The sequence below is a fragment of the Pleurodeles waltl genome, chromosome 3_1 (genome assembly GCF_031143425.1).
Source record: "Pleurodeles waltl isolate 20211129_DDA chromosome 3_1, aPleWal1.hap1.20221129, whole genome shotgun sequence".
Lineage (NCBI taxonomy): Eukaryota > Metazoa > Chordata > Amphibia > Caudata > Salamandridae > Pleurodeles > Pleurodeles waltl.
Genome location: NC_090440.1, coordinates 1,951,664,206 through 1,951,692,096, shown reverse-complemented (window position 1 = coordinate 1,951,692,096; position 27,891 = coordinate 1,951,664,206). Strand labels below are relative to the sequence as shown.

The window sequence follows — 27,891 nt, the reverse complement described above, 5'->3', positions numbered from 1 at the left end:
GAGAAATCTTGAAGTTTTCCTTCAACAGGTGTGGACTTGGGGGTGGGTAGGTGTAGACAGTCACTATTTAGCTTTTGAGGTACCTCTTGTTTTGTTACCTCTACAGGTGCCTCTAAAGAATCCTCATGAGTAGGAGCTGGAAGGCTGTTTGGCCTGAGATGAAGAGGCCTTTGAGGTTGTTGGTTTGTAACCTCCTCAAAATGTGGGGAGACAAAAAGTACCTCTTTGTGAGGAAGATAATAAAATGCCCATGGCCTTTGCAGTATCTGTCTTTCTTTGGCTTTTAAAGTGTGGAGTGGAGGAGGAGGAGGAAAAGGAAAGTGAATGGAGATAAACGTTTCCTTGATGTTCTTTGGAGGTGGTGACTTATCCAGAGCCTCCTGACAAGATAATTTTTGATTGAAGGTAACCTGCGGGGATGCAATGATGCACCATGTCCCCTCTTGGATGAGGAGGCGGTGCTGATGAGCGTCCATAATCTCCAAAATGGGTTCCACTGGAGATGGAGTGGCTAAAGATTGACTAGAGTCTTTTGGTTCCAAAGAAGTTGAATTCCTTGTTTTCGGCCAAGTTTTCGATCAGTGCCCTTTAGTCTGTACCGAATTTGAGGTGGTGGTTGTTCGGCTCAGTGCAGAGGTTTGAGGTGGAGTGGGACCGTTGTCTCGGACCGAAGATGTTGAGGTTGACGCTAAACATGGTGACTTAGCCTTAGCGATTTTCGTTGCTGAGCCAGAAGGGGGGCATCCAAGCCAGTTTTTCAGAGCTGGGCATGGTCCGAAGGTAGTGGCGGTTGGGCAACGTCGGTAAAGGGTCTTTTGGAAGTCTTAGAGGGGGCAGGAGGGGCAACAGTACTCAGAGGTTGTGACTGCCCGACTATCTATGTTTGACTGGATGTCGGAGCTGTAGTTCTGGATGGAGAAGGACTCCTGTTCTGGCTACTACTGGGTGTGCTCATCCCCTGAAAATGGCCACAGTGTCCTTCCCGGAGTCCTGTGCGCCATATCTTTAGTCATTGAGCCCTCCCGTCCTGAAGCGTATTTTTCAACCAGAAGGATCTGCAGGCGGCTTCTTGATGGTCAGAGGAGAGGCACAAGTTACACACCAGATGTTTGTCAGTGTGGGGGAATTTGGAGTAGCACCGAGGGCAGAACCGAAATGGTGTTCGTTCCATCAGCACGGCATGCTGTTCGGTGGCAAGTGGTGAGGTAGGCCTGATGGGGCGAAGATGCCCAAACCGATGGAGTGAGACGAGCGAAACAGAAAAGCACGATTGAAGACAATACCATCTATTTAAGGAAAGACAGAAGAAAGATTTCGAAACAGGAGTGAAGGGAGAACATTGCGAAGAGACGCGTCCGAACTAGACGGCGGAGAGAAAATCTAACAAAGGAGTCAATGCCCATGCGCAGTATCACGAGAAAGAGGAGTCACTTGATCCTGTGACTCGAAAATGCTTCTTCGAAGAAAAAATAACTTGCAACACTTCGAACCCAACACTAGATGGCAGGAGCATGCAGAGCACAGGTATCTACAAGCCACGCATGCCATCACATATAATAAAGATCTATATAGATATAGACATATATAGATCACTTATCTTATCGATCCTTTGGGATTGGGTTAAGTATATATATTATATATATGATCAAATTGGGCTTTTTTGCAGGTGCCCCCCACCCACTTTTTTGCTCCCATTTAGATCTACTAGATCCTGGTTTTCAACTGACAGTGCACTGAGGCCTACTAATCAGACCTCAGTGCCAGTGTTCTGTCCTTAAAAGAAAGTATGTCTGACTGTTTCACAACTGGAACAGGACTTTAGCACCCCTGTAAGTCCCTACTAAATGGTACAAACCCTGAGGGAAAACACAACATGAGACACTTACTGGATGCTATGCCAAAATCACTGCAAGCATTATATGCAAGTCATCCCTATAGCAACCCTTAAGTGCCATAAGGCAGGGTGCATTATAATACATGTGAGGACATATCGGAATGAGCAGATATGCCCCTGTGATGTCTAGTTCTATTCCTAGACATTAGAAGTGACCGGGCATCTATCTTCTGTACTGGGCACTGATCAGCATGAGTGACCCAGCTACAAGATGGCTGCATGGAAAATAGTGGTATTTGGTATCTAACACCTCATCTTAATAAATCCATACTGATGCCAGTATTGGATTACAACATGCACCCAGAGGGCACCTTAGAGGTGCCCCCTAAAACCTACTAGTCCTCTAGTTTGTTGGATGACCAGTATCACCAGCCTTCTGCCACAGACGAGTTTATGACCCCCCCTGGAGGTCAAAGCCTCTGCTCACTGATGTTAGAAACAATGCCTGGCAGCAGGTATTATCTCCTCAGCCAACAGGATGGCCTGTAAATTTGCATACCAAGGCCAGGAACTTCAAAGTACCTGCCACCTTTGGTATGCGACCCCAGACTCTCCCAGAACTGGGAGAGGCAACCCCCTGCCCTGAGGCCCATTTGGCACAGGAGAGGTGGGAAAATTAGCTATGCAGGAGGCATGTTGCACCATGAGACTGGACACGAAGTTAGGAATTCCACCATCTTGCGGGTGGTGGAATTTGGAATTCTGGGACAGTGTGACACCCACTACCCAAAGGAAGCAGCTGCCCAGGAAGAGGTCCCTGTGCTCTAACAGGTCAGATCAGTCCTCAAAGTGTGGGGATGCCAGAATCATGCGGAGCCGCACAGCAACAACACCTGGGATACCAGACCTCTTGCAGCATTCTAAGCTTGTTTTGTCAAGTGGGGGCACTAACGTTGAGGAAAACCAACCTGCAAGTTGAGGGAATTCAGGGGCAGTGAGATCCACATCAAGAGTGGCCCAGCTGACCTGCCTGCTTCTCTTTTGCAGAGCCTAAGACAGAGTAAGTCCATGACTGCTGCCACCCAACACCTCAAACTGCCTCTGCACCCGTGCCCCACAGCCAGAGGGAGGTGACAGTGCCCACGGGGTGCTGAGACCCACAAGCACCGAGCCCATCCTTGGGTCTGACCAGGCTGGACTTACAGTCACTGCCTGCAGCCACCTTTTGCAGGACCCCCTAACCCCCTCAACCACGAGTGACTCCAGCACACAAACTTGTTGCCAAAAGACCACTGCACCTGAGCCCCCCTACCCGAGGAGAAGTGGACCAATGGTGTCCCGACATGCCTGAGCATTTGAAGGGTCGATCTCCCCTGTGGGTTCTCCCAGACTGGCAACCCGTCCCTACTTGCAGCCTCTTTCCAACCGCACTTATCTTAATTGAAGTGAATGGGACACCCAATGCCATAACACACCACTGCACTTGGACGACCAAAAGCACCCCCAAGGTGGTTTAGGACCTTGCTCCGTACTTACCATAAGTCCTAAAGAACAGTCCTGTAAGTCACTGACAAATGCTCAAATGCAGTACGTTTTTCCTCCATAAGATAACATTAACAGCTCCAGAAACTGCACTCTCAACTTTTGAAACCAAAAAATTCCTATCTCAAAAAGTACTTACTCAAGTCTTATGACCTTGGTATTGAAATTCATATAAAGTGTTATTTTTATAAATTTGTGTTTGATTTCTTTGAGTATGCATCCTGCTTACTGGATCTCTGTGCAATAAATGCTTAAAACTGTTCACTATTAAGAATAACTGCTCGCCCACAATGCAAGAAAAGAAAGCTGTTAGGTTTACTATTTTAACCCTTGTCAGCCAATAAGGGTCGCCCCGGACTATTTGCATAGTGTCCCCTTACATTGGTACACTACACAGATAGCCAAATTCGCCATCGTATGCCATGAGTTTTTAACAGGCCTGTATTTCTTTCTGGTTCACTTCACAGTCCAGGTTGCCTCACCAAATCTGAAGGACTAAGGATTTCGGTAACCATTACGCAGGCAATTCCTTGCACAAGAACTCCACTAACCGCTGAGACATTTTCTCAAAATTTAATTCTCTAATGATGACAAATCCATGTCAGCCTTGCCACTTTCTCGCCCATGCCTCTAATGTCTTTAATTTTCTATTTATGGGCAATCAATTGCTTTGCAGCATTTACAATCTATCTGTAATTACGTTTTGAGAGACCTCGCAATTTAAGTGACTTCAAACCTGAAATCACACCAACTGGGTCTGAGGGGACTGGAAACCCTACCATTCGTTTTATGTCTTAGAACCTCCTTTCAGAACATTTCCATCACTGGGTGAGACCACCATGTATGCAGTTTGTCTCCCTCCTGTAAGTATTCACTCCAGCATTTCCCATCTAAACTTGTATGTAGCTTGTGCACTATAGGTAGGGTTATATATCACTGTATCGAGATCTTATATAATATTTCTCGATTATGGAAGAGACTCCCATAATTTTATCCACTTTTTTCTGAGAATCATCATTCTCCAAAGATCCTATTTCATATTTTCATGTACGGCCAGTTTGCATTCTGCCCTGATACCAACAAGACCGTATCATCAATAGAGGAGACATTTTTGTTGTCATACGGAAGCTCAAAGGTGCTTCAAGTGAAGCAAGATGTCAAATGCCTGAATGTTATATAGTGCCATATGCATTTGTACAGCACAACTCACCCTGGAAGGTATCCTGGCACAGAAGTAGAAGCTGAATGGGCTGGGCTAGGTGACGAGCTAGGTCTTCTGTTCACGGCAGATTTCAAGACCTCAGGGTGCAGCTATGATGTGCAGGGCAGGTTGTTCCATACTTTAAGAGCGAGGTAGGAGAAGGCACGACCGTCAGTTCTGTTTTTGGATTAGCAGGGGGCATTTCCAACTAGGAGACCGGCTTAGGAGAGGTGTCTAGTAGGTTTGTGGAAGTTTATGTGGTTCCTGAGGTAGCTGAGGCCAATGTTGAGTAAAAGTTGTATGTGTAAGAGAGGAGTTTGAAGAGTGCTCATTAGTGGATTTGAGGTGCTGGGAGTGTGGAATGGGTGGTTGAAGGTGGGTTTGACTGCTGAGATTTTACATGGTCTAGAGTCTTCTGCCCAGCTAAGCATTGAGTATGGTATAGTGAATGTTGTTGTAGTCCAAATTGCTGGTGATGAGGGCTTGGGGGACAGTTCTGCGAGGGTTGGTGGGGAGCATTTGAAGATCATCTTGAGTGTGTGGAAGCAGGAGATTGAGGCTGTGTTCATTTTGCTCATCACGATGAGCTGGTGGGCAATTACTATTCTGAGGTCCTTTGCGTGGGTTACTGGGAGGGGTGTGGGTCCGAGTTCAGCAGACCACCAAGTGGAGTCCCCAAGCAAGGTTTCTTCGCCGAAGTTTACTAACTTCCATCTTGTCTGTCTTGAGCATCAGGCAATTGGTTTTAATTTATCTGGAGACTTTGGTCATGCAGGAGGAGAAATTGGTCTGGGTGTTTGGCATCCTATCGATGAGGGAGAGTATGACGTGAGTGTTGTCAGAGTGGAATATGATGTTGATTTAGTGGGCACGGATGATGCTGGTGACCCAGGTCATATAAGCATTGAACAGGGTGAGGCTGAGTGAGGATCCTTATGGAATTCTGCAAATACAGTTGATGTGTCCAAAGTGAAGGGGACAAGGCTGACAGACTGGCTGCAACCTGTCAGGAAGGAGGAAATCCATTTAAAGGGGGGCTCTTTGATGCCAGCTTCATGCAGTCATTGGGTATGGATGGGGTGGGAGATTGTACTGAAGGCTAAGGACAGGTCCTTGTTTAAGCAATGGTAGCTGCCCACCTTCAATTCTGCATGATGGTGCTTATCAACATTTTAGGGGAAAATTACCATGCTCCAAACAATACAAAACATGACTTATCTTCTAAGGAAATTCAACCATACCACTCAATTGTGTGGAAAAAGTGCCCAAAGCGTTGTCAAAATTATCTAATTCCGAGCTCTGCTGCTGACATGGATATGTTGAGATAACTGACTGAAGCAATTTCGGCTTACCACTGATGAGGCAGCTCTGCTCTAATTCAGATCCCAATGTACATGCAGCACACGAATAACGGAAGAGGCAAGAGTGTACCCACAACATAGTGGGTGTTAAACTCTGGAACAACTTGCCTCCACTACCATCCTATGTTCAAATTCTTTATTAAACTGCGTATTCAAAGTTTAATGCTGAACCTTAAGTTACCCCTTCTTTGTTCGGCTAAATGTTTTCTTCTTGTTTTTTGTGCTATACTGTTATCGTAAGTCACACTTGTGGCAAGTTGAAGAAGTCTATGGATAGTCATTTGTATGTGTATTATAAACAACTGATCGGGTAATATTTCTGGGTGTTTAAAACTTAAGGCTGTTCGCAGATTACAAACTCATCCTGTAAGGCATAAAAGAAGAAGTACAATAATCCACATTTGGAAGGGTCTTTGGAAATCCCTACCAATTTCAGTAATTGGAGGCTGTTAGCAAAGCTATTCTAAAACTTACTATGTTATAGTTTTAAGTAACTGTAATTAATATGAATTAAAACGGGTAAAAATAGATTAGTACAGTATCATTATAAACACAAATATACTTAAGTAAAATAGAAGTAAAGTTCTCAGAAGTTGAAACTGATGTCTCTAAAAGACTTTTCATTGACATTGATGAGGGGCAGAACTAAAATAAACAGTGGATAGGAATTCTAAACACAACCGTAAATGCCTTTAGCCAAACTTTGCAGGCCACTTAAAAGTAAAGAGAAAAGAAGAACATTTTCAAAATAAACGAATTTCAAAATATTATAAAACATAAAATTGCTAATTAAATCTGGTTTTGTCTGGAAAGGTCCAGATTAAATTACCATAGCTGAAGAAAAATCTGTAGGAACCTTTGAAACATAACAGCGGCTGAGTCATAATGGTAAGGGTGGTATGGGGGTTAGCAGGTAGCTAGTGAAAAGGTGAGTGCACTGTATTCACTTCCTATTGGGCTCTTACGGTCTATCCTGTTACAGTAAATGTTAACACTTGGGACTTTATATTAACATCTACCTAGCTCCTTTACATTTTTTGTATGGTTTGTCTCTCACCTGGGTGCGTTGTTGCTGATACCCATCTGCCATTGCGTTGATGTTATGGAATCCAGGTGCAAGCAGGACATGAAAGTAGCCCCCCTCGTTGGTATAGACTTTCACTCCCTGGTTCAGCACAATGACTGCTTTTGGGACTGGGTTACCTCTTGTGTCTTTGACAACGCCATGCACACCTTTGTGCACCTGCAAAAATAAAGGTTAAGACTGAGAACTCAGCACAATACAGTAAGCAGTGCATCTAGAATCACATCAGCCTATGACTTTAGTCTGTGAGGTTATCCTCTAGAACGAATTAACATGTTGTTCCAGGTGAATAGAGAACATTACTTACCTTTAACAATTGCTTTGCAGCCTACAGTGCTGCAGATTCACATACTTTGCATTGCCCAGTCATCTAGTTTTGGGTGCAGATGTTAAATGTTTTTCTTTGAAATAAAGGTGTTGGTTTTAAACAGATTCACAATCCTTCCCGAACCCCAAAATGCACCAGGACAAAGACTCCACCTTAGATTGTGTTGTTGACATGCTAGCGAGAGAAAGTATTTGAAATGTAGCAAAAGAGGACAGTTTATGTAAACTGGTGCATTATAAATATGCTTGATGAAATATTATGCCAAACATATTACAAGCTCACACCTGAGAAGGCAGGAGAGCGCATGTGAATCTAGAGCAGTACAAGCCACAAACCGTTTTTCACAAGTATCATTCTGTTAGTCACAGGTGCTGCTGTAGATAACATACTTTGCACAGACTGTAAAGCACTGTTTCCTTCTCTAAATCATTGGCTTGAAAGCAGCAGTAGACATTTGGAACAGTTTTGACGTCAATTTGCCCCACTTGTGCTTCTTGGCACAAGTGGGGCAAACTGGATTTTTCCCAAATGTTTGTGAAAGTGCGAATTGCTGCTCATGTTGTAGCTTTACAATAGTGGCTCTTTTAACGAGCAGAATGTGCCCTTGATACCATTTGCACTTTGCATAACACACCTACATTTATTGAGTTCACTCAACTCTTAAGATATCAGGTCACTATAGAGTACAATACAATGCACAGCATCATCCCACATATTCAGAGTAAAGAACCATGTAACCTGTGTGCACATAACTATCCCTCTTACACTGATAGACTTGAACATTGGACTCCCTATGTGGGGCCTGGGAAAAGCTATGAAAAGAAACTGCTTTACGGTCTTTATTATTTCATATGGTCGATGTGACTGGAGCGCCCTCTTTACATCTAAATTAAGTAAGACTATGTGGTTGTGGAAAGAAAATGCATGCAAGTCAATAGACTGGTTAACAGTGAACATGGGACAACCTTAGGCAGAAAAACAAGGGTTTGTCCCAAGACGGACATGATCTTTGTGAACCTGGATCAAACGTTCCAGCACAGTTCAGGATTGTAACTCACTTTCAGTAAAGAAAAGTTCCTTTCCATGAAACTAATTGGAATGCCATGAATGCATTGTCTCAACAGGATGCCAATTAACTGGGTGAGTAAAACATGAAGAACCAATGAGGGAACTAGTACTGTTCTCAAAGAGATCAGTACTTTAAAGCATTCCATAAATCGATTGGTAAATGGAATCTTAAAAGACGTGTTGTCGATTCTGCATGTGAGCTGCTGCTTCTGACTAATGAACCATAATCGATGTGCAGGCTAAGCTAGCCTTTTGCAAATACAGCATGAAGGAAATGACGTATTTTACTGAAGCCTGTAATGGCAACTACAATAGCGAACAGACTATTTCCATTTTGCCACATACAAGCTCATGTAGCAGACCTACAAGCCACCCTAAGAATCAGCATGCACTCTTGTTGAAGTTGAAAGCACCTGTATTCTAAGACTTCAGTTGCCAAATAGCAAGGTTCAAGGCGTCAAGACTGGGGTGACCCCGATGTGGAGTAGGCACACACAGAAATATAGTTTTTCATGTGGCTGTATCCACATATCTAGTAGTTCTGAGTACCGGGGTTGTCTTGATCAAGCTGGTATTTATAAGAATAAGCCTCATTGGGATCAGTTTTACTTTCCTTTTACGTATAGGATCAGTGGAAGTGGACTGTAGCAAGCTAAAGGAATTATATGGTATGACTAAGTAGTCTTACCATGGAATACCAACACAATACCCAGTAGGGGACCTCAGATTCACTCTCCGCAACCCCTAGCTCAGTACTGGTAGTGGCAAAGAGCAGTCAGGCTACTTAGAAGAACATGTATAAAAGCATTACACATTACCAACATGGTCGATAAGCAAATGACATCTGGACAGAAATCCAACACCAATTCAGAAAAATAGATTCGATTTTATTCTTCATTTAGACACCAAAACAAACTTCGTAGCTTTAGTACAACTGGAGTTGTGAATTTGTAAATCTTTAGAAAATGCAGTACTTTGTAGGTTTAAAGTCTTCCCTTGAAGTCAATGGGGAAAACAGTGGGCACTTGGCCACTTGTAGGGTGGGTTCCGACGAACCCACAGGAACTTAAGGTTCTGCAGGGACCTAGACCAAGATTCAACAGTTAAACGTTTGTTACCTTGTCCAGGGGGTCCGGTTGAAGAGATGACTTGGCTGTCCTTGGTGCTGAACGGTCCACAGTGGCAAATGGACTTGGGGGTGGGCCCATACTCTACCCTTTGGATGTAGAGGTCTTTGGGGGGCCAGGACCAGGAATCGATGCTTGGATCTTCACCATCTTGTGCAGTGGCTTGAGGTGCAAAGGCAGGTATTAGCTGTCAATCACCAGGCTGGTTGTGCCAAAGCTGCTTTGCTGCTCCAGTCGATGTCACTTCATTCAGGCTGCAAACCCACAGGAGAGGGATTGTTGGCGCCTTCAGTCCCTATGCTGGGGGATGCTCTGGAGTCGGCAAACGTTCTGTGGCTGTCGGTTTGTGTGCAGGCGACAAACAAACCTTGGTAGCTGCAAGGATGGGACACAGGCCTTCTGGCAGCTGGAGGTCGTTTGGTGGGGAGCAGAGGCTTGAAACTTGGCATGGGCCTCTCTCACTCCTCTGATGCTGGACACAGTTTCTTTAGGCTCAGGCACTCAGAGCCCGTCATATTACAGTTCTTCTATCACAGCCCTTCTTTACTCCTGCAATTTACAGGGGACCGGTGCCACCTTGTCCAGGGAGTCCAGTTGCAGAGGTGACTTGGCTGTCCTTGGTTCTGAGCCGTCTGCAGTGGCTGGTGCGTTTTGCATTCTGTTGCAAAACTGGGCTTGGGGGGTGGACTCAGACTCTACCCTTCGGTCGTTGGGAGGCCAGGAACAGGACTCGATGCTTGGATCTTCACCGCCTCATCTGGTGGCTCCAGGTGCAGAGGTAGTTCCTAGCTGTCAATCACCAGCTGATCATGCCAGACAAGCCTTGGTAGCTACAAGGATGGCCCACTGGCTTTCTGGTGGCTGGAGGTCGTTTGGCAGGAAGTAGAGGCTTGAAACTTGGCCTGGGCCTCACTCTCACTCCTTTGATGCTGGACACAGTTTTTTTTTTTAGGCTCAGGCACTCGGAGTTCCTCATGTCGCAGTTCTTCTGTCACAGCCCTTCTTTACTCCTGCAATTTACAGGGGACTAGTGCCACCAGTCAGGGGAGCCTTCCATGGAGTTTCGGTGTCCATGGGGGTCCCTCTGGTCGAGACCAACAAGTTTTTACCTCCAGCACAGGTCGGGCACTCTGTTCCAGTACTGGTCCCCTTAGGTCACTCTGTGTCCTCTTCTTTGTGCTGGGGCTGGGGCTGGGGTCTAGGTCCTGTTGTGGATGCAGACGTCTCTTTGTGGTGCTTTCTTCTTGTCCAGGTAAGATCTAAGTTCTGGTGCCAGGGGAGCCCCTTAAATCCTGGTGTAGAGGGCATTTAAGGGTGTGAGGTAAAGTGGCCAATGGGCTACTGTATCTGGGGCTAGTCTGCCACTGTAGTGACAACTTCCTGTGGTGAGTATGTCACTTTCTACAGAGAACACACTATTCTTGGGGTCTGTCAAGATGACAGAACCCTTGCTCAGCTGTGCAGACCTCCTAGCCCACACCTCAGAGATGTGGCTGGTTTGAGGGAGGTGCACGCCCCCTGCATAGCTAATGGCAGCAGCTCAGGACAGCCCATCAAAACTGTACAGGACTTGATAGACACCCTCGAAGGGTGCCACCTGGGCATCTGCTTTTTAATCCTAAACATGCACATCATGTTCAAGGTTAAAAAAGCACAGTGTGATACCAAAACAATGGGATTCGGCTGGACCTTGCAGAGCTGGATATCTGAGAAGGGGTCAGATGCCAGCCCATGTTATCCAATGGACTGCCAGCTACTCGGGCCAGCATTGCGTTACAGATGCCAGCACAGGAGCATATGTGCTCCTGCACATATGCCCTTATTCATGGAACAGTGCATCCTGCCCCCTGGGATAGAGGGGGTCTGCCTTAAGGGTGACTGACCTGTTCATGGGCAGTAACAGGGACTCTGCCTACACCTGGTGTGGGCAGAGTCTCACTAGAGCAGGAGGCTGCTCATGCAGGCTGACATCACAACTCTGAAGTCCCTCCTTTACTTGGGGTACTCACGGTGGCACAATCAGTGCTGCAACCCTGGTACCCCTTTACCGCCCTTGGTATCTTGGGTACCATTTACAGGGGACTTAAAGAGGTGGTAAGGTGCTTGCCAATTGGCTTATACATATTTGACAAAACATTTTAAAAGAAATACTGGGGCCTGGTTAGCGGCCATCAGCACACTAACAGAGTCCCAAAATCAGCATCTTCGAGTGCATATGGGAGCATCTGCAAAGAAGCTCAGTTTGCTACATGGAGGAAAAGCAAAGGCAAATATTCTTGACAAGTTCAGCCACAGAGTATTGCCTACAGACTGTGGGAACCTAGAGGGTATGTTTGTATCTTTGCCACTGCAGAGAATATAAAATGGCCAGACTGAAGCCAAGCACAAGCACTGAAAATACTGCTTAAGTCCAATGTGAATACATTTGCGCTTGTTGATGCATCTTGCGTAGAAAGTCTGCAAAACTGTCGTCCTGTCATGGGAGATGTTCTGCAAGGGAAAAAGCGTGATGTCAAATGGCCCAGTGTCATACTACCTGTGCCAGAGTTGACAGATAGGGAGAATGGATGCCACCACCTTTGTTTTTTTAAATAGATGATGGTCATGTTGTATGTTTGCATGAGCACTGTCTTCCTATGAATGTTTGTTTAAAATGTACAAAGTACAAGCTGTACTGCTGTAAGCTCCAGCTTACTGATGAGCAGTATCTGATGTTGTGAAGACCATTGGCCTTGAATTATTAGCTGTTCCAAATATGCTTCCCCATCCAGGAGTGACAGATGTGTCTGTGCTAGGATTACTTGCAACAGAGGGTCACTTGCAACTGAGAAGGGACTGGGCCCTGTAAGATGTTCCCAAGATCTTCTTTATTGACTGGTTGCTTGTGCACTTTATTGTTCCACATACCCTTGTAGTAGACACGTGTAAAAGCAAATGTGAAAATACTGCAATGCAAGATGCAGTAATTCCCAGTTATTTCATGTTCTTAGTCAGAGGATGAGAAGCCTGGCAATGGGGAAGCACTCTCAAAAACCAACACACTATATGTCGAGGGTAGGTCTTCCCCGTCATCGTGTTCAGTGTGGCTCCAAAGAAAGGTTGTTTGCTGGAGAGATAGGTGCAGCCTTTTCACATTTACTGTGAAGCCTAATTTGTGGAGTACGGGGGAAAAGGCATTGCTGTTGACTCTTGTTCTTTAGCAGGCAGTCGTCAAGATGTGGAAAGAAAAATCAATAAAGTTGCTTCAGATGAACCAACAATGCTGCCAAACATTTGGTAAACACTTTTGGGGCTGTTGTGACTCAAGATAGTAAAACACTGAATTGGTAATGCTTGCCATTTACTACCAGGGCAAGTACAATTATGTCATACTGCAGACCTGTTGCATTTTCTCAATTATGGACTTGCCGCACTTGCCACATATTCCATCATCTTCAGCATAATTTGTAGATTTTAAACAAAAAAAAAAAAACAATCTCACTTTAACTGATCAGAAGTTACTAAAAATGCTGCATACAGGTTGCCACGCAGTGAAAGGCCCTTTGCTGCGCAGTGGCAGGTCACCTTTCAGTTTCAAATTCCTGTATATTTATGTTTTAAACTGAAAATAATGAAGTGAATCCTATGCTCACGGTGTAAACATATGTAACAAACAAGTGACGCAATACAGTGGCAAAATGTGGAAAATTATACCACATAATTTGCCTTTTCTTGCCCAATAATTTAGCCAACCATGCAGCACACTTCAAGCGGCCCTGCCTACCACAAACCTTAACTACTGGTGGCATAACTGATAAACAGGAATGTGGGAGTAGGTGTCCTTGAGATTGAGGGTCACCATGTAATCACTAACACATAGCAGTGGAATGACGTCCTGTAGAGTGGACATTCTGTAGTGCTGTGAGACGATTTACTGGTAAAAGGGGCATCGGTATACTATCAGCCTTTGAGTCCTGTCTTTCTTTAGAAAGAATGTAGAGAGTAAATTCCTTTCCTCCCCTGATCTGGTGGAACACGTTGTAACTCTCCCTTCTGTAGTAATAACTGCACTTCCTTTTGGAATGGCCTTTGGTGTTCTTTCGGTGGTGGTCTGTGTGGTAGGGTGTGAAACTGCAGTCAATACCTGTGGGCTACTATGGGTAGACCCATTTGTCTGAGGCAATTTCTTCATTTCATCCCATAGAGGAATTTCTATTCATCCCCTGACTGGTTTAGTGAGAAGGGGGCAATATGAGGTATGCTACTGTTTTGTGGCTCAGCAGCTCTTTATTTGGACACCTCTGCCTTTTCCCCAGCTGCCACCACGGAACCCACCTCTGGTGCAGCCTCAACAAACAATCTAAGGTCTACAGTTCACAACTTAACCACCTACTTATCATTTGTGACTAACTTAAAGCATTTTTTTTTGCTTAGGGATGGAGGAAGATTTCTGGTGTCTGACTGAATGTGTTAAGGTTGGATGATGGATACCATGTCCTGGTTCGAAATATCCGGAAGAAACTTTGAAACTTTCAGTACTGCTGGCATGTTAACCCTAACAACTTTGATCTTGACCTGTTCTGAAGACTTGAGGCACTCCAATAGGAGTGCACTTGTTCACCAGTTTTGCCACTGAATGGCATCTCAAGTAAGTTGGCTAGTAGGTCATTGGAAACTTCTCACGACTTGGCTGTTCGAGCAGTAGCAGCGCCCCACCCCCCCACCTCCTTAGCACCTTGAGACCCTCACAGGTGAGTACTGCACTTTACAAATTCCTGATTGATTAATTGGAAACCATGGCTAGTAGGTCACAGGAAACCCAGTGTCTGGTCTTTAAAATACAAATATATGACTCTTCACAATCTTTGATCAGTTATGATTAACAGACCTTCACGTGGTATGGCAGTTTTGCTCCTGAGGATTCTAGAAAAAGAACTAACATCAGGGCCTTTTGGTGGTGCCTTTATAGCCCTACATCATTACATCCGCAGAGGGGGAGCGGTTCTGTGGCCACAGCACTGCTGATACCAATTAAAGCAATAAGGGAGCTGTTCCTTATAAATTTTATTCAAAGGCCCAGTCTGAAGTCTACATGAACAGTATGGAATGCTATTGCTAGGCTGTGGCGAAGAATGGGAAGCAAATAAGTTTGCATTGTCCCAACTAAAATCTGGGGTAGTTTACTGTCCCCCTAACAGGACCTGAATGTCACGGCAAGGCGAGAAATCTGCTGCCTACAGTCTAGGTATTATCTTTTGCTTCTGCAGAAAGGACACCAAGGGGGTTTGGATCTCGTTAAAGATCCAAAGGGCACTAGTAAGATGGCAGTGTCAAGTATTAGTGGTGTTGGTTCCTATAAGAAGGGCACATGGAAACAGATCCTGAAGGCTCACTAAGCAGAGCCTTGGGAAATCAAATAGGGAGAAAGTGATCTGAATGAAGAAGGAAGTGGAAGTTGTGAATAGTGGTTCCTCACCACTTCACCATGTGCAGGCGGTAATCTTTTTCAGAAAGGTGTGGATGACTTCTTCATACATATGTAAACCTCCAGAAGATGGAGGCCAGGTAGTAACACTGCACTTACCCCTCCTTCAATCTCCCCTTCTGTTGTTCTTTGCTTGACTACCACCATCTAGAGTAGCATGCTGCTTTATAGCTCTAAATTATCATACGCATTAATATAAACAAAATAGCAAGCAAAAGAGATTATGAGTATCCGGACAAGGTCCCAAATTAGAAATTCCCCAAGCGCAAGACAACTAGGCTCCCATTCTCACTTCTCAGTGAAAAGAAGGAAAAAAAACACAAAAAAAAACCTTGCAATCCGTGCTTATGTGCAGGGATGGAGGACATGCATACAGCACAAGCATGCATGGCTTGTGCTGGTGTGCAAAGTTGGTTTTCCAACTAGAGGCAGTCTGTTCTCACCAATAGGTGGCACATTAGCAAAAGGGTATTTTTTTCTCTTCTTCAGCACTGACCTGTTCACAGATTCAAATGTTTGAATTAAGACTAGCAGGTAGCAAACAGTGGAAGAGTAATGGAAGTGGGGGGCGTGAGGCTCATCTTATTTAAAGAGGTTCCTGAGCACCTTTGTCTGGGCAACAATCCTTTGCAAAAGTAAGGTACACCCTCCATAGTGGTGCCTTGGATGAGAGGTACTATCAAATCATTACTGTACCAGAATAGAACTTTGAAAGGGGGCACTAGCTGTCTTTTGGCAGTGTTAAAAATGCTGTGTTCCACTGTGATGTACCTTGCATGGAGATCACCTATCTGTTGCTAAAGCAGGCAAAGGATAGAAAAGCTGTGTGGAATTCCGAAAAGCACTGGTTCCAGATACAATTTTAAGCATCTCTAAAATCCAACAAAGATTTCTCTGCCAGAGTTTGATTCTAGAACAACAGAAGCAGCAACACTGTTGGTTTAGGTAAATGTCACTTTAGGAATAAACTATAAGGTAGTTTATGCCACTAAAGATATTGTTGCTTTATCAGGAATACTTATGCCTCACTCATATGCTTCTTTAATGTGAAGTGCAACTGCAGCACCCTCTGCCAAAAAAGCTAACTTTATTTCATGTTTGTGGATCTTTTATAAGGGAGGCCTAAGCTTTGCTAGTATTGTACTATGTTTCCACAAATGTGTGGGAATGGAACCTGGCAAAAACCTGTTTTTTCTTAAACCTATTGGTGCACGCATCGGCCAATGCACAACACACGCATACCCTCCCAAGTGCCAAGTGCATTGGCCGACACCAGGGAGGGGTTTTAAAAATCCTCTGGTACTTGGGGGGAGGGTGTTGGTGTTTCAGCCCTCATAGGATAAGAGCCCGTGAGCAGGGCTAACCCCGTGTGTGTGTGTGTGTATCTACACATATCTATATATATATATATATATATATATATATATAATAATAAAGAGTGAGACTATAGAGGGAGAGAATTCATATTTTTTATTTTTTTTATTTTTTTATAAATAGATGTGTGGTTTCCCTGGGGGCCACAATCTCCCCAAGTAAACCACACAGAATATATATATCAACAAGTCTGGCATGGTCGCTCCGCACCTAAGCACTGCGTTATTAAACGTATTTGGGTGCCATGTTTGTTTACTTTTTGTACTAATCACATGATCGTATCATTCAAAATTGTATAAACTAAGCTTGATTTCTCTATCAACTCCATTGTTAGATTGTTGAAGGAAGGAGTGATAGACTATAGAAATACAAAGAGATGTCCATGCAAATGTATAAACGTATGTACAAGTGTTAAAAACTTAAACTACAGGCTTCCAGGGAGGAGGGAGAGTGCATGTGAATCTGCAGCACTGCATGCCACGAACAGATGTACACTGGGTAAGTGACATTTTCCATTCAATGGCATGTGTAGGTGCAGATACACATGCTATGCATAGACTACAAAGCAGTTCGTCCTCTCAAAAAGAAGGCTTGCCTTTAGGTGTTGAAGTTGTTTGAAATAATGTCTTAAAGACAGCCTGGCCTACAGTGGCTTGTTGCTGTGAAAAAACATCAACACAGTAGTGTTTTGTAAATGTATGGAGAGGTGATCATGTAGCTACTTTACATATATAAACCATTGGTATGTTTCCTAAAATGCCATTGACGCACCTTTCTTTCTTGTAGAATGTGCTTTAGGAGTGATCAAAAGTTGTCTTTTTGCTTTGATATAACATGTTTGTATGCATCTAACAATTCATCTTATTAAACCTTGTTTTGATATAAGATTGTCTGTGTGTGGTTGTTGGAAAGTAACAGAAAGTTGCTTTGTTTTCCTAAAATGTTTAGTTCGGTCTATATAGTACATAAGAGTGATTTTGAGATGTAGAGTATGAAGAGCTCTTTCTGCCACAGAGTCTGGCTGTGGAAAGAAGACTGACAATTCCACTGTTTGGTTGATGTGAAATGGAGATACTACTTTTGGTAGAAATTTTGGATTTGTTTTAAGTACCTTATGTTTGTGCACTTGGAAAAAGGTTCTTCAAGAGCGAATGCTTGTATTTCACTAACTCTTCTTAAAGAAGTAATAGCTACAAGGAAGGCAACCTTCCATGTTAAAAAGTGAATTTGACAAGAGTGCATGGGTTCAAAAGGTGGTCCCATGAGTCTGGTAAGTACGATATTTAAATTCCACGATGGAACAGGTGGTGTTCTAGGTCGAATAATGCGTTTTAATCCTTCCATGAACTCTTTAATAACAGGAACTCTAAATAGAGAAGTATTTTGAATAGTCTTTAAGTATGCAGATATTGCAGTAAGGTGTATCTTGATGGATAAGAAAGCCAAATTTGATTTCTGCAAATTAAGTAAATAGCATACAAATATCTTGTATAGATGCTGTAAGTGGATCTGTGTTTTTAGACTGACAGTAGTAGACCAATCTTTTCCACTTGTTTGCGTAGCATTGTCTAGTAGTAGGTTTACGTGCTTGTTTAATTACTTCCACACATTCTGGTGTAAGGTTTAGGTAACCAAATTCTATGACTTCAGGATCCAAATTGCTAGATTGAGAGCATTGGGGTTTGGATGCCCGATTTGACCTTTGTTTTGTGTTAATAAATCTGGCCTGTTTGGGAGTTTGGAATGAGGTACTACAGACAGATCTAGTAGTGTTGTGTACCAATGCTGACGTGCTTGGTGCTATGAGTATCCTGGTGAGTGTTGTTTGACGTAGTTTGCAGACTAGAAAGGATAGGAGTGGGAGAGGGGGAAAAGCGTAAGCAAATATCTCTGACCAATTGATCCACAGAGCATTGCCCTTGGATAGGGGATGTGGGTGTCTGGATACAAAGTTTTGTCATTTTGCATTTTCGCTTGTTGCAAATAGATCTGTCTAGTGTGCCCCACTTTAGAAAGTACTTTTGAAGTACTTGGTAGTGAATCTCCCATTTGTGTGTTTGCTGGTGATTTCTGCTAAGGAGATCTGCCAACTGATTATCTATCCCTGGAATATATTGTGTTAGTAAATTAATTCGATTGTGAATTGCCCATTTCCAATTTGTTTGGGCTAGAAGGGACAGCTGAGATGAATGTATCCCTCCCTGTTTGTTGAGGTAATACATGGTTGTGATATTGTCTATTTTTTTTTTTTTACAACATTCTTCTGTTTGAGAAGAGGTTGAAATGCTTTTAGGGCAAGAAACACAGCTAATAATTCTAAATGGTTTATGTGTAGCTGTTTGTTTGACATCCCATTGCCCTTGAATGGTCTGATTGTTTAGGTGATGCATCTGTTGTAATTATGGTCTGAGACACAGGGTCTTGAAACGACCGCCCCTTATTAGATTGCAGTGATTCCAACATTGAATGGACATGTGTTTGGCGGTCCATCAACACTAGATCTTGAAGTTGACCGTGTGCTTGTGACCATTGTTGTGCAAGGCACTGCTGAAAGGGCCTCATGTTTAGTCTTGCATGTGGGACTATTGCTATGCAAGATGCCATCATTCCTAGAATCTTCATGATGAATCTCACAGTGTATTGTTGATTTGGTTGTATGAGTGGTATTGGATTTTGGAAAGCTTGTATCCTTTGTATATCTGGATAAGCTAGGGCAAGTTGAGTATTTAGTATAGCACCTAGGTACAGTTGTACTTGTGCTGGTTGAAGGTGTGACTTTTGGTAATTTAGAGAGAAACCCAGGGTGTGCAGTGTTTCTAGGACACAACAAGTGTGTTTTTGGCATTGTGTAAGATTGCTGGATTTTATTAGCCAATCGTCTAGATATGGAAAGACATGTGTGTGTTGTCTTCTTAAGTAGGCCGCTACTACTGCTAGACACTTTGTGAAAACACACTCTAGGAGCTGTTGTTATGCCAAATGGCAACATCTTGAACTGGTAGTGTTTTCCTGCTATGACAAACCTGAGGTATTTTCTGTGAGTTAGATGGATGGTTATGTGGAAATACACATCTTTGAGATCTAGAGCAGTCATGTAATCTTGTTTTTGCAGTAGTGGAAAAACATCTTGCAGAGTTACCATGTGAAAATGCTGTGACAGGATGTATAGATTGAGATGCCTGAGGTCTAATATGGGCCTGAGGGTGCCGTATTTTTTGGGAATTAGGAAGTATAGTGAATATACCCCAGTTCCTTTTTGAGATTGTGGAACTAGTATTATTGCTTGTTGTTAGAAATGGGGTCTTTGGCTGACAGTCAGGTTACCCCCTGTTCAAGCAAGGACCCTCACTCTAGTCAGGGTAAAAGAGAATCGTCCTCAGCTAACCCCTGCTTAGCCCCTTGGTCGCTTGGCAGAGCAGTAGGCTTAACTTAAGGGTGCTAGGTGTAAAGTATTTGTACCAACACACAAAGTAACTCAATGAAAACACTACAAAATGACAACACCAGTTTAGAAAAATAGGAAATATTTATCTAAACAAAACCAGACCAAAAACGACAAAAATCCACAATACACAAGTCAAGTTATCAATTAAAAATCAAGAAGTCTTTAAGTAGTTTTAAACACACGCTAATGCTGTCAGCTGGAAAAAGTACCTTGGGCGCGTCAAAAATAACCCCGCAGGGGCGAGTGTGCTTTAAAAAGGACTTGCGAGGCATTGATTCCACTCACGAGCAGGACCGCGCATCGTTTCTCCTTACGTCGGGTCATTTCTTCTCAATGCAGGACAGCGATGCATCCAGCTGGTCAGCACTCCGAGCCGGGCAGGTCTTGCATTGTTTTTCCACGCACAGGGGTACTTGAGTGGGACATCCCGCTGCACAATGACCCGAAAACCCAGCATCGCGGGTTGTGATCTCTAGCCTCCGTCAGCGATGCTATGCGTTGTTTCTCCTGCTCCGTGCATCGATTCTTCGGCCGTGTTTCTGGCTAGCGTCAGATTCGGCGGTGCATTGTTTCTTCAGCCGCAGATTGGAGTCGCGACTATCTTTTCCCAGCACATCGCTCTGTGCGTGGATTTCCTTTTCTTTAGGCTGCCAGCTTCTCCTTTCAGGGTCCCAGGAACTGGATGGGCACCACAGGGCAGAGTAGGAATCTCTCCAGAGACTCCAGGTGCTGGCAGAGAGAAGTCTTTGCTGTCCCTGAGACTTCAAACAACAGGAGGCAGGCTCTAAATCAAGCCCTTGGAGATTCCTTCTCAAGATGGAAGGCACACAAAGTCCAGTCTTTGCCCTCTTACTCTGGCAGAAGCAGCAACTGCAGGATAGCTCCACAAAGCAGTCACAGACAGGACAGCTCTTCTTCCTCAGCTCTTCAGCTCTTCTCCAGGCAGAGGTTCCTCTTGTTTCCAGAAGGGTATCTGAAGTCTGTGGTTTTGGGTGCCCTTCTTATACCCAATTTCTCCTTTGAAGTAGGCCTACTTCAAAGTAAAGTCTCTTTTGAATGTGAAATCCTGCCTTGCCCAGGCGAGGCCTCAGACACTCACCGTGGGGGGGGGGGGGGGGGGGGGGGGGGGGGGTTGTGGAGACTGCATTGTGTGATGGCAGGCACAACCCTTTCAGGTGTGAGTGACCACTCCTCCCCTTCCTCCTAGCACAGATGACTCATCAGGATATGCAGGCTACACCCCAGCTCCCTTTGTGTCACTGTCTAGTGTGAGGTGCAACCAGCCCAACTGTCAAACTGACCCAGACAGGGAATCTACAAACAGGCAGAGTCACAGAAATGGTATAAGCAAGAAAATGCTCACTTTCTAAAAGTGGCATTTTCAAACACACCCCACATGTCCATCCACTCCCAAAGGGATTCTACACTTTAATCAGATTTAAAGGTGGCCTCCTTGTTAACCTATGAGAGGGACAGTCCTTGCAACAGAGAAAAAAAGAATTTAGCAATATTTCACTTTCAGGACATATAAAACACATTACTATATGTCCTACCTTAACGATACACTGCACCCTGTCCTTGGGGCTACCTATGGCCTACCTTAGGGGTGTCTGACATGTAAGAAAAGGGAAGGTTTAGGCCTGGCAAGTGGTTACACTCGCCAAGTCGAATTTACAGTTAAAACTGCACACACAGACACAGCAGTGACAGGTCTGAGACATGATTACAGAGCTACTTATGTGGGTGGCACAACCAGTGCTGCAGGCCCACTAGTAGCATTTCATTTACAGGCCCTGGGCACCTCTAGTGCACTGTACTAGGGAATTACTAATAAATCAAATATGCCAATCATGGATAAGACAATTACATACACATTTTGTAAAGGGGCACTTGCACTTTAGCACTGGTTAGCAGTGGTAATGTGCCCACGGTAACAAAAACAGCAAAATCAGAGTCCAGGACACATCAACAACCTGGGGAACAGAGGCAAAAGTTTAAGGGAGTCCATGCCAAGGATGAAAAGTCTAACACTTATTTTAATAGTAGAGATTGTACCTCTTGTTGTAACAGAACTGTATGTTCAGGGGACAATTTGTGAGATGTTTGGAGGGGTGGAGATTAATTCTAGGCAATAGCCATTGCAGACAATTGATGGAATATGAAAGATTTTGTCACTGGTCTCTTCTAGGTTAGCAAACGTGTACCCACCTCTCTAGGCTGGAGACCTAGTATGAAGGCATTTCTTCATCATGGCAAAAGCATGACACTTAAGCAAAGAAAATTGACACTGGATTCAAACCAACCTCAAACTCAACACCCTGCTATTATTGTGTGCCAGCACAAGTCTGAGTTTGCTCTCAAGGCAAATAGGCCAAGAAGCTCACCAGAATTGAAGACTAGGACATCTACTGGACATCTACCTCCTACACCCTTGACAAGCAGTCTTGTCCCCTTTGAGGACTCGGACTGAATGTTGGCAAGCCCCACAAACCCCTGATAGTGACACATGTGTTTTGCACTTCCCATTCCTCTTGCCCCTCTTCAAAAGTAGTTAGAATTGATCACCCTGGTTTTGTCACCTAAGGCAAGGATGTAATAGACAATGCAGTTCATGTACTGGTTTGTGTGCCTATAATATCAAAAAGTGCATTTCTCCAGGTTTTACAGTTTTTCTGAGCTATATTTGGGTGGATCTACTTCTGCCTTGAGCAATGACCCCTGCTCATGTGCCGCAAAGGTATAAGAAATGTTTCTTCCTGCATTCAAGGATGGTCCTAAAATATGTACGATAGTGACAAGGGCTGCAGTAGCATTAATTCCAGCAGATACAGTTTCTGGCTTAATTCAGTTGTCAAGATAAAGGGAAACGTGAACAGCTGAACCCCTGAGGTGGCATATACTTAGTGAGAGTTGATGGAGCATTCATCAGGTGTAAGTGTCGTAGCTCGAACTGGTAATACCAAGTATTTACTATGAATCTGAGGAAGTGTCAATGGTTTAGGTGGATATCATTCTGCAAATAAGATGAGGTGACTGTTTTCTCAATGCTTTAGAAAGGGAACTCTTTCCTGAAACACCTTGTTAATTTGAGTAGATTCAAAATGGGCTACACCGGCCTTATTTTTTGCAGATTAAGAAAAACACAGAGAAGAAGGCCCTGTTCCTATTTTGTTTGGACATCTTTGAAATGGCTCCCTTGACTAGCTTCAAAGTCTCTTCCATCAGAACAATGAGATGCATGTGGTTCTGTCTTTGGTGTTTACGGACAAGCTTTATGTTAACTCTTAAGAGTAATCAAAACATATGATATCCAACTCCCACTTGTCTGAAGTGATGCTGTGCTGACAAATGAAGTGAAAATAGGATACCTTAAGGGAAAGGAAGAGCTGTCATTTACATGCTGCTCTGTTCCACTGTTTGAGAGGTAGGCTGCTCTACATTATTTATTTTACAGCAGAATTGGTAGACCAAAGTTGTTGCTAGAATTTCTTTAAAGTAAAAAACCGCAGTAGAAAATGTGTTCGGAATAACCTTTCCTCTTGTACGATGATCTGGCACTGGAAGTCCAACATAGATATCTTCTCACTTGCAGCAACATTGGATTTGATTGATATGGAGCATCATCCACATGCTTCCTGAATAGGGAGTGGTCATCAAAAGGCCGGACTCGTACATATGGCAGGAAGTGCATTTGGACTGATCTACTGTGTAGCCATCTGTGACTTCAGGATAGGCTACAATGATAGCTGCATCTATTATAAATGAATAACTTCACTTTGTCGTCAAATCAGAGAGAAGTGATACTTCTTTAGAAATGGTTGAGGTATTGCAATGCCTGAGCTCTTACAGGCATATCACTTAAACTAAAGAGAACACTTTTTCTTGGGCAATGTGAGAAATAAATAATTTCTTGATTATTTTCTTTTTGTTAGGTAATGTAACTATATTCTTGCTATGAGAGGATAGGGATTTGGTGCTCCCTCATGTGGGAGGTCAAAAGAACCCAATTATCATGACTAGATGAGCACATTTCAACTTCTTGATCGTCCTTGTTGCCGGGCCTACACTTAAGTCTCCATTTTAGATTTACATTTTAGCTTCTAATGTTGATTTTTTACATATCTTCCGCTAACATGAGAACGTGCTGCATACACATTACTTCTTTGTAGGCATGGTTGCCCTGTAGTCTGCGTATTTAGTTCACGGTCATAAAATCAGAACGTAATTCCCTTGTTTTCTTTTTTGTTAGGAGACAACCCGTTTATGCTAGACAAACATAGAAGCTGTTATGCACCTCTGTCACAGTGTAATAAAGCCAGTGTTTTATTATATAAACAGCATCCATGCCAGGCTTGGGAAAAGGAGCACTTCATGCTGGGATTATCATGGAACCACTGTGAACTGTGACTGAGATGCAGCCCCACTGACTCCGACCTTCATCCTGCGAAGGAAGATGGCCTGTGCACTAAGATCGGCTTCTTGACACCTAAGACAAAGGTATGGGGGTTAGATTATGCCAATTGATCTGGCAAAGGGTACTTCCACTATTCTCTCTTTAGTATATGTGCTAGAGATAGACAGAAGTACAGTAACACTTAACATGGGAGGATTGTATTTTTCACCACTAACAATGCGGATTACAGTAACTTGCCTCAACTGTCTAATAATCGCAGCGCATGCTTTCTTTGAAACACAAGAATTTCAATAAATGTTTTGTAAAAGCATTTTCCTATCTTTCATGTGTATACCTTGTAAATGCAAAAGGAAAAAATGAAAGTTGGATCTGTTTCCATTAACTGCTTGGGAATCGGAATGGTCATGTTCATGTGGGAACCAGAGGCAGAGGACCGGATAGCATTAACGGTTTGGAGACCAGGTAGGGCTAAATTGCACAGCAGAGCTAGGCTACGCACCTTATCTTGTATCCAAAGAAAATTCAGGCCACTGCAGTAACACATCATCTCTAATCTCCACTGAAGACCAAGTACCCAGGAACATCCATCACTGCACAATTAACCACCAACACACAGAAAAGGCAGTTATTATCCTAGCTCTGGCAGAATGGGGGTCTGAAAAGGCACATATCAACAGACGGCAGATCCACTGAGGACTTGTGCTGAAGGCCAGAAGACCTAACCTCTCTCTCCCAACCGCACTGCATTAGTTCAACACAGACAATTTAGATATACCTTACACTTTCAATATAAACTACTGAGGCCACTTCATCTCAATGGGCATCCTCCCAGGACAAATAACTGGTGAACATGTACTATACAAAAACTGTTAGATCATGCAGACAGACCTACAACTAGACTACGTATAGGGGACATCAAGGGAACCACTGCTGCAGATACACCTACAATAACCACCAATCACAATACAGTCAAAAATAGAAGCCTTAAAACCATGATTTGAATATACCAGACAGAGCTATAAGGCCATAAGGCCATAAAAATCTGTAATAAAAATCAGAAACATAACATAGCAAATGTGGAGTATCCACAAATATTTGCTTTGCTCCACATGCCTGGTAAACTTAAAAAGGATTTTGTCCGCTTTGGTGGGTGTCTCAGTCATGGAGAAAAAGTAGTGAACATAAACCTGGGCCAACTGCCGAGGTACACAGCCTAAGCAGCTGCCCACAAACTTGTAATTAATAGTAGGGGTATATAAAATACATTCTATGGAGAAAGAAAAACGACAAAATAACTGATAAGGTTCTTTACCTGGTGTGCATCTGTAGGTAGCAGAATTGATGCCAATAATCAGAAAATGCAGCATAAGAGCTGAGCTCTGAAGGAATGATCCCATTATGCTTGATATGCACTAGAATCTGAGCCATACTGGGATAAGAATGTAAGACCTCTCTCTCATTACCTTTGTAGCCTATTGGTGAATAGGCTACTTACAATAATGATTAAATATATGCATTGAAAAACCACTCATAACATTTGTACTGGGTTGCCCAGACCAATTACTGGGAATAATTCAAACAGGTCAATTTATGAAATATTCAATGGAGTAATCAGAAAACATCCACTCTCGCTATAGTGGAGGACTTCAATGTCCAATGCAGTAAGTTTTGTATCTTTTACAAGCAGAGAGCACACCTTAAAATCCTCACAAGTAAATAGCTTATCAAGATGAACTGGACTTAAGGGTACATTTAGAAAACCTGCATCTGTGTCACAATAGGTCAAGCACCCATAAAACATAAGAGAACGGCTCTTCTAGTACAAACTTTCTGACCTCCACCAGCATGCTCAGCAGGGATTTTTTGTTGTCAGACCAAAGTGAGGGGAGCTGTCCAGCACTCGGAAAGTAGCAGCAGCTTGTGTAAACAGTGATTTCCGGACAATGACCAAATGTAACACTGTAATCCTAAAAAGAAGAAGCAAGATGAGACAAGAGAGGTAAGAGTAGTATTAATGGCAGTAAATGCACAAATATTGCAAAGTAACAGAATTATACATAACAAATTCTGCACCTGTACTACCCAATGGTTTAGTCTAGGCGGATAGGTGCTGCAAGGCGCAACAAGCAATGGGCCTTGGTGGGCACTGATGACCAGGACATGCATACTCTCTGGTCATCATTAACAGTAAAATCATTAAACTCACAACTATTTCAATATGATGCAGTCTGCATCATACTGATAAGTCCTAAATAGGGTAATGCATACAGGTTACTGCTGTCAATCTGGCAGAGGTCTACCTTTGGGTGGAAGTCACTATTATTTGAATTTATTTTTCAATCATGGTCAAAATTTCTACATGAAGGCAGTTTAACAGGGACTACACAAATGTGGTGTGGAAAGGTGGTTGGCACAGGCGTGTAAATGCAGGAATAAAATTTATGTATCGTTATGAGGTTTTGGTGGGCATCCATGCCCTTGCTCATCATTGGGGGAGGGGGGTTTATGAGTGGCATGTTAAGTCTTCAATTAGGTCCTGGTCATGCAATAACGTAGGCCTTGAGGGCTAGCTTCAATGTTTGTAAAGAGGAGAATGTCTATGAGAGAAGAGACTTGCAGTTAAGAGTGGTGAGGAAAGGAACAGAAATTAAATGCAGATTATGGGGAGTGAGTAGGAGCTGAATAGATAATTATGCTCAGAGAGAAGGGGCAATGTAGAGTGAGTTGTTTGTGGATAGACAGGGTTGACAAGAGTTGGATACCTGTGAGTACCAAGGTGAGAATCGTAGTGCATGCTTGGTTCTGTTTCAAGCTAATCTGGGTTCTTGGCAGTAGTCACTGGTGGGAGTGATCTGTCAAGGTGGAATGGAGTGTGTGACATGAAGCTGAGTACAAGGGGGATAAGGAAGGACCGAGAAGGTCAGTGAGTCTAGATTGCTCAGGACCAGTCTGCTGATAAAGATTTTGGTATCGGGAAAGATATGCTGCTGGTGCCTGTGGACATTGGGGGATGTAAAAGAAAGACGTCAGTTGTTGCTATGGTGGTGATTTAGGGTGAATTACATACTACTGCTGATGCATGTGCTAAGATTCTTAGGTGCGTAAATAAGCTAGAGATGCCAAACATATAGGGAAAGCAGATTTCCATTTTCACTTAATTGAGCATGAGGGATCAAAGGCACGTCCACTGGTGGTTGACTAAGGCAGTTGTGATGGTGACTGAACCACAATGACAAGGAGACCTTAATTACCTGGGCATGATTGATTAAAAAGGATACCAAAACCTAAACAAATATATTATGTCCTTAAGGGATGTTTTGTAAACTAACAGTGGGGAGGACCAAGAACTGACCTTCAAGCAATTGCTGTAACGGTAGAATGTCAGTGAATGTGGATCAGGGTGTCCTAGGACATCAGTTGTGTATGGAATGGTGTAATGCATGTCAAGAGTTCTACTCTGGCAGCTGCAGATCCTGCTTGGCACTGCTCCTTTATGTTCCTGTGTAGAGCTCCAAGAAATAAACATATCAGGAAATTGGCCTCATGAGCTAAAAGGTTTATGGAAAGATAGAGGATAACAAAGAAACACAGAAGTGGTTGTCAACAAGGTAGGAGCTCTGCCAGTGATGTCCAAGAATACAATGGATAG

The 27,891-nt window shown here is 43.5% G+C and overlaps 1 protein-coding gene across 1 annotated transcript in view; it reads right to left on the bottom strand.

Annotated features, from left to right (window-relative positions):
- The window catches only part of CPD (carboxypeptidase D), a 575,290-nt gene that overhangs the window by 35,725 nt on the left and 511,674 nt on the right, over positions 1-27,891 (bottom strand). Inside the window, exons 18-19 of the mRNA XM_069226269.1 lie at positions 26,078-26,209; positions 6,996-7,181 (exon numbers count right to left, since the gene is read on the bottom strand). Coding sequence (XP_069082370.1) covers positions 6,996-7,181; positions 26,078-26,209 — 318 coding nt within the window. The remainder of the gene's footprint in view (positions 1-6,995; positions 7,182-26,077; positions 26,210-27,891) is intronic.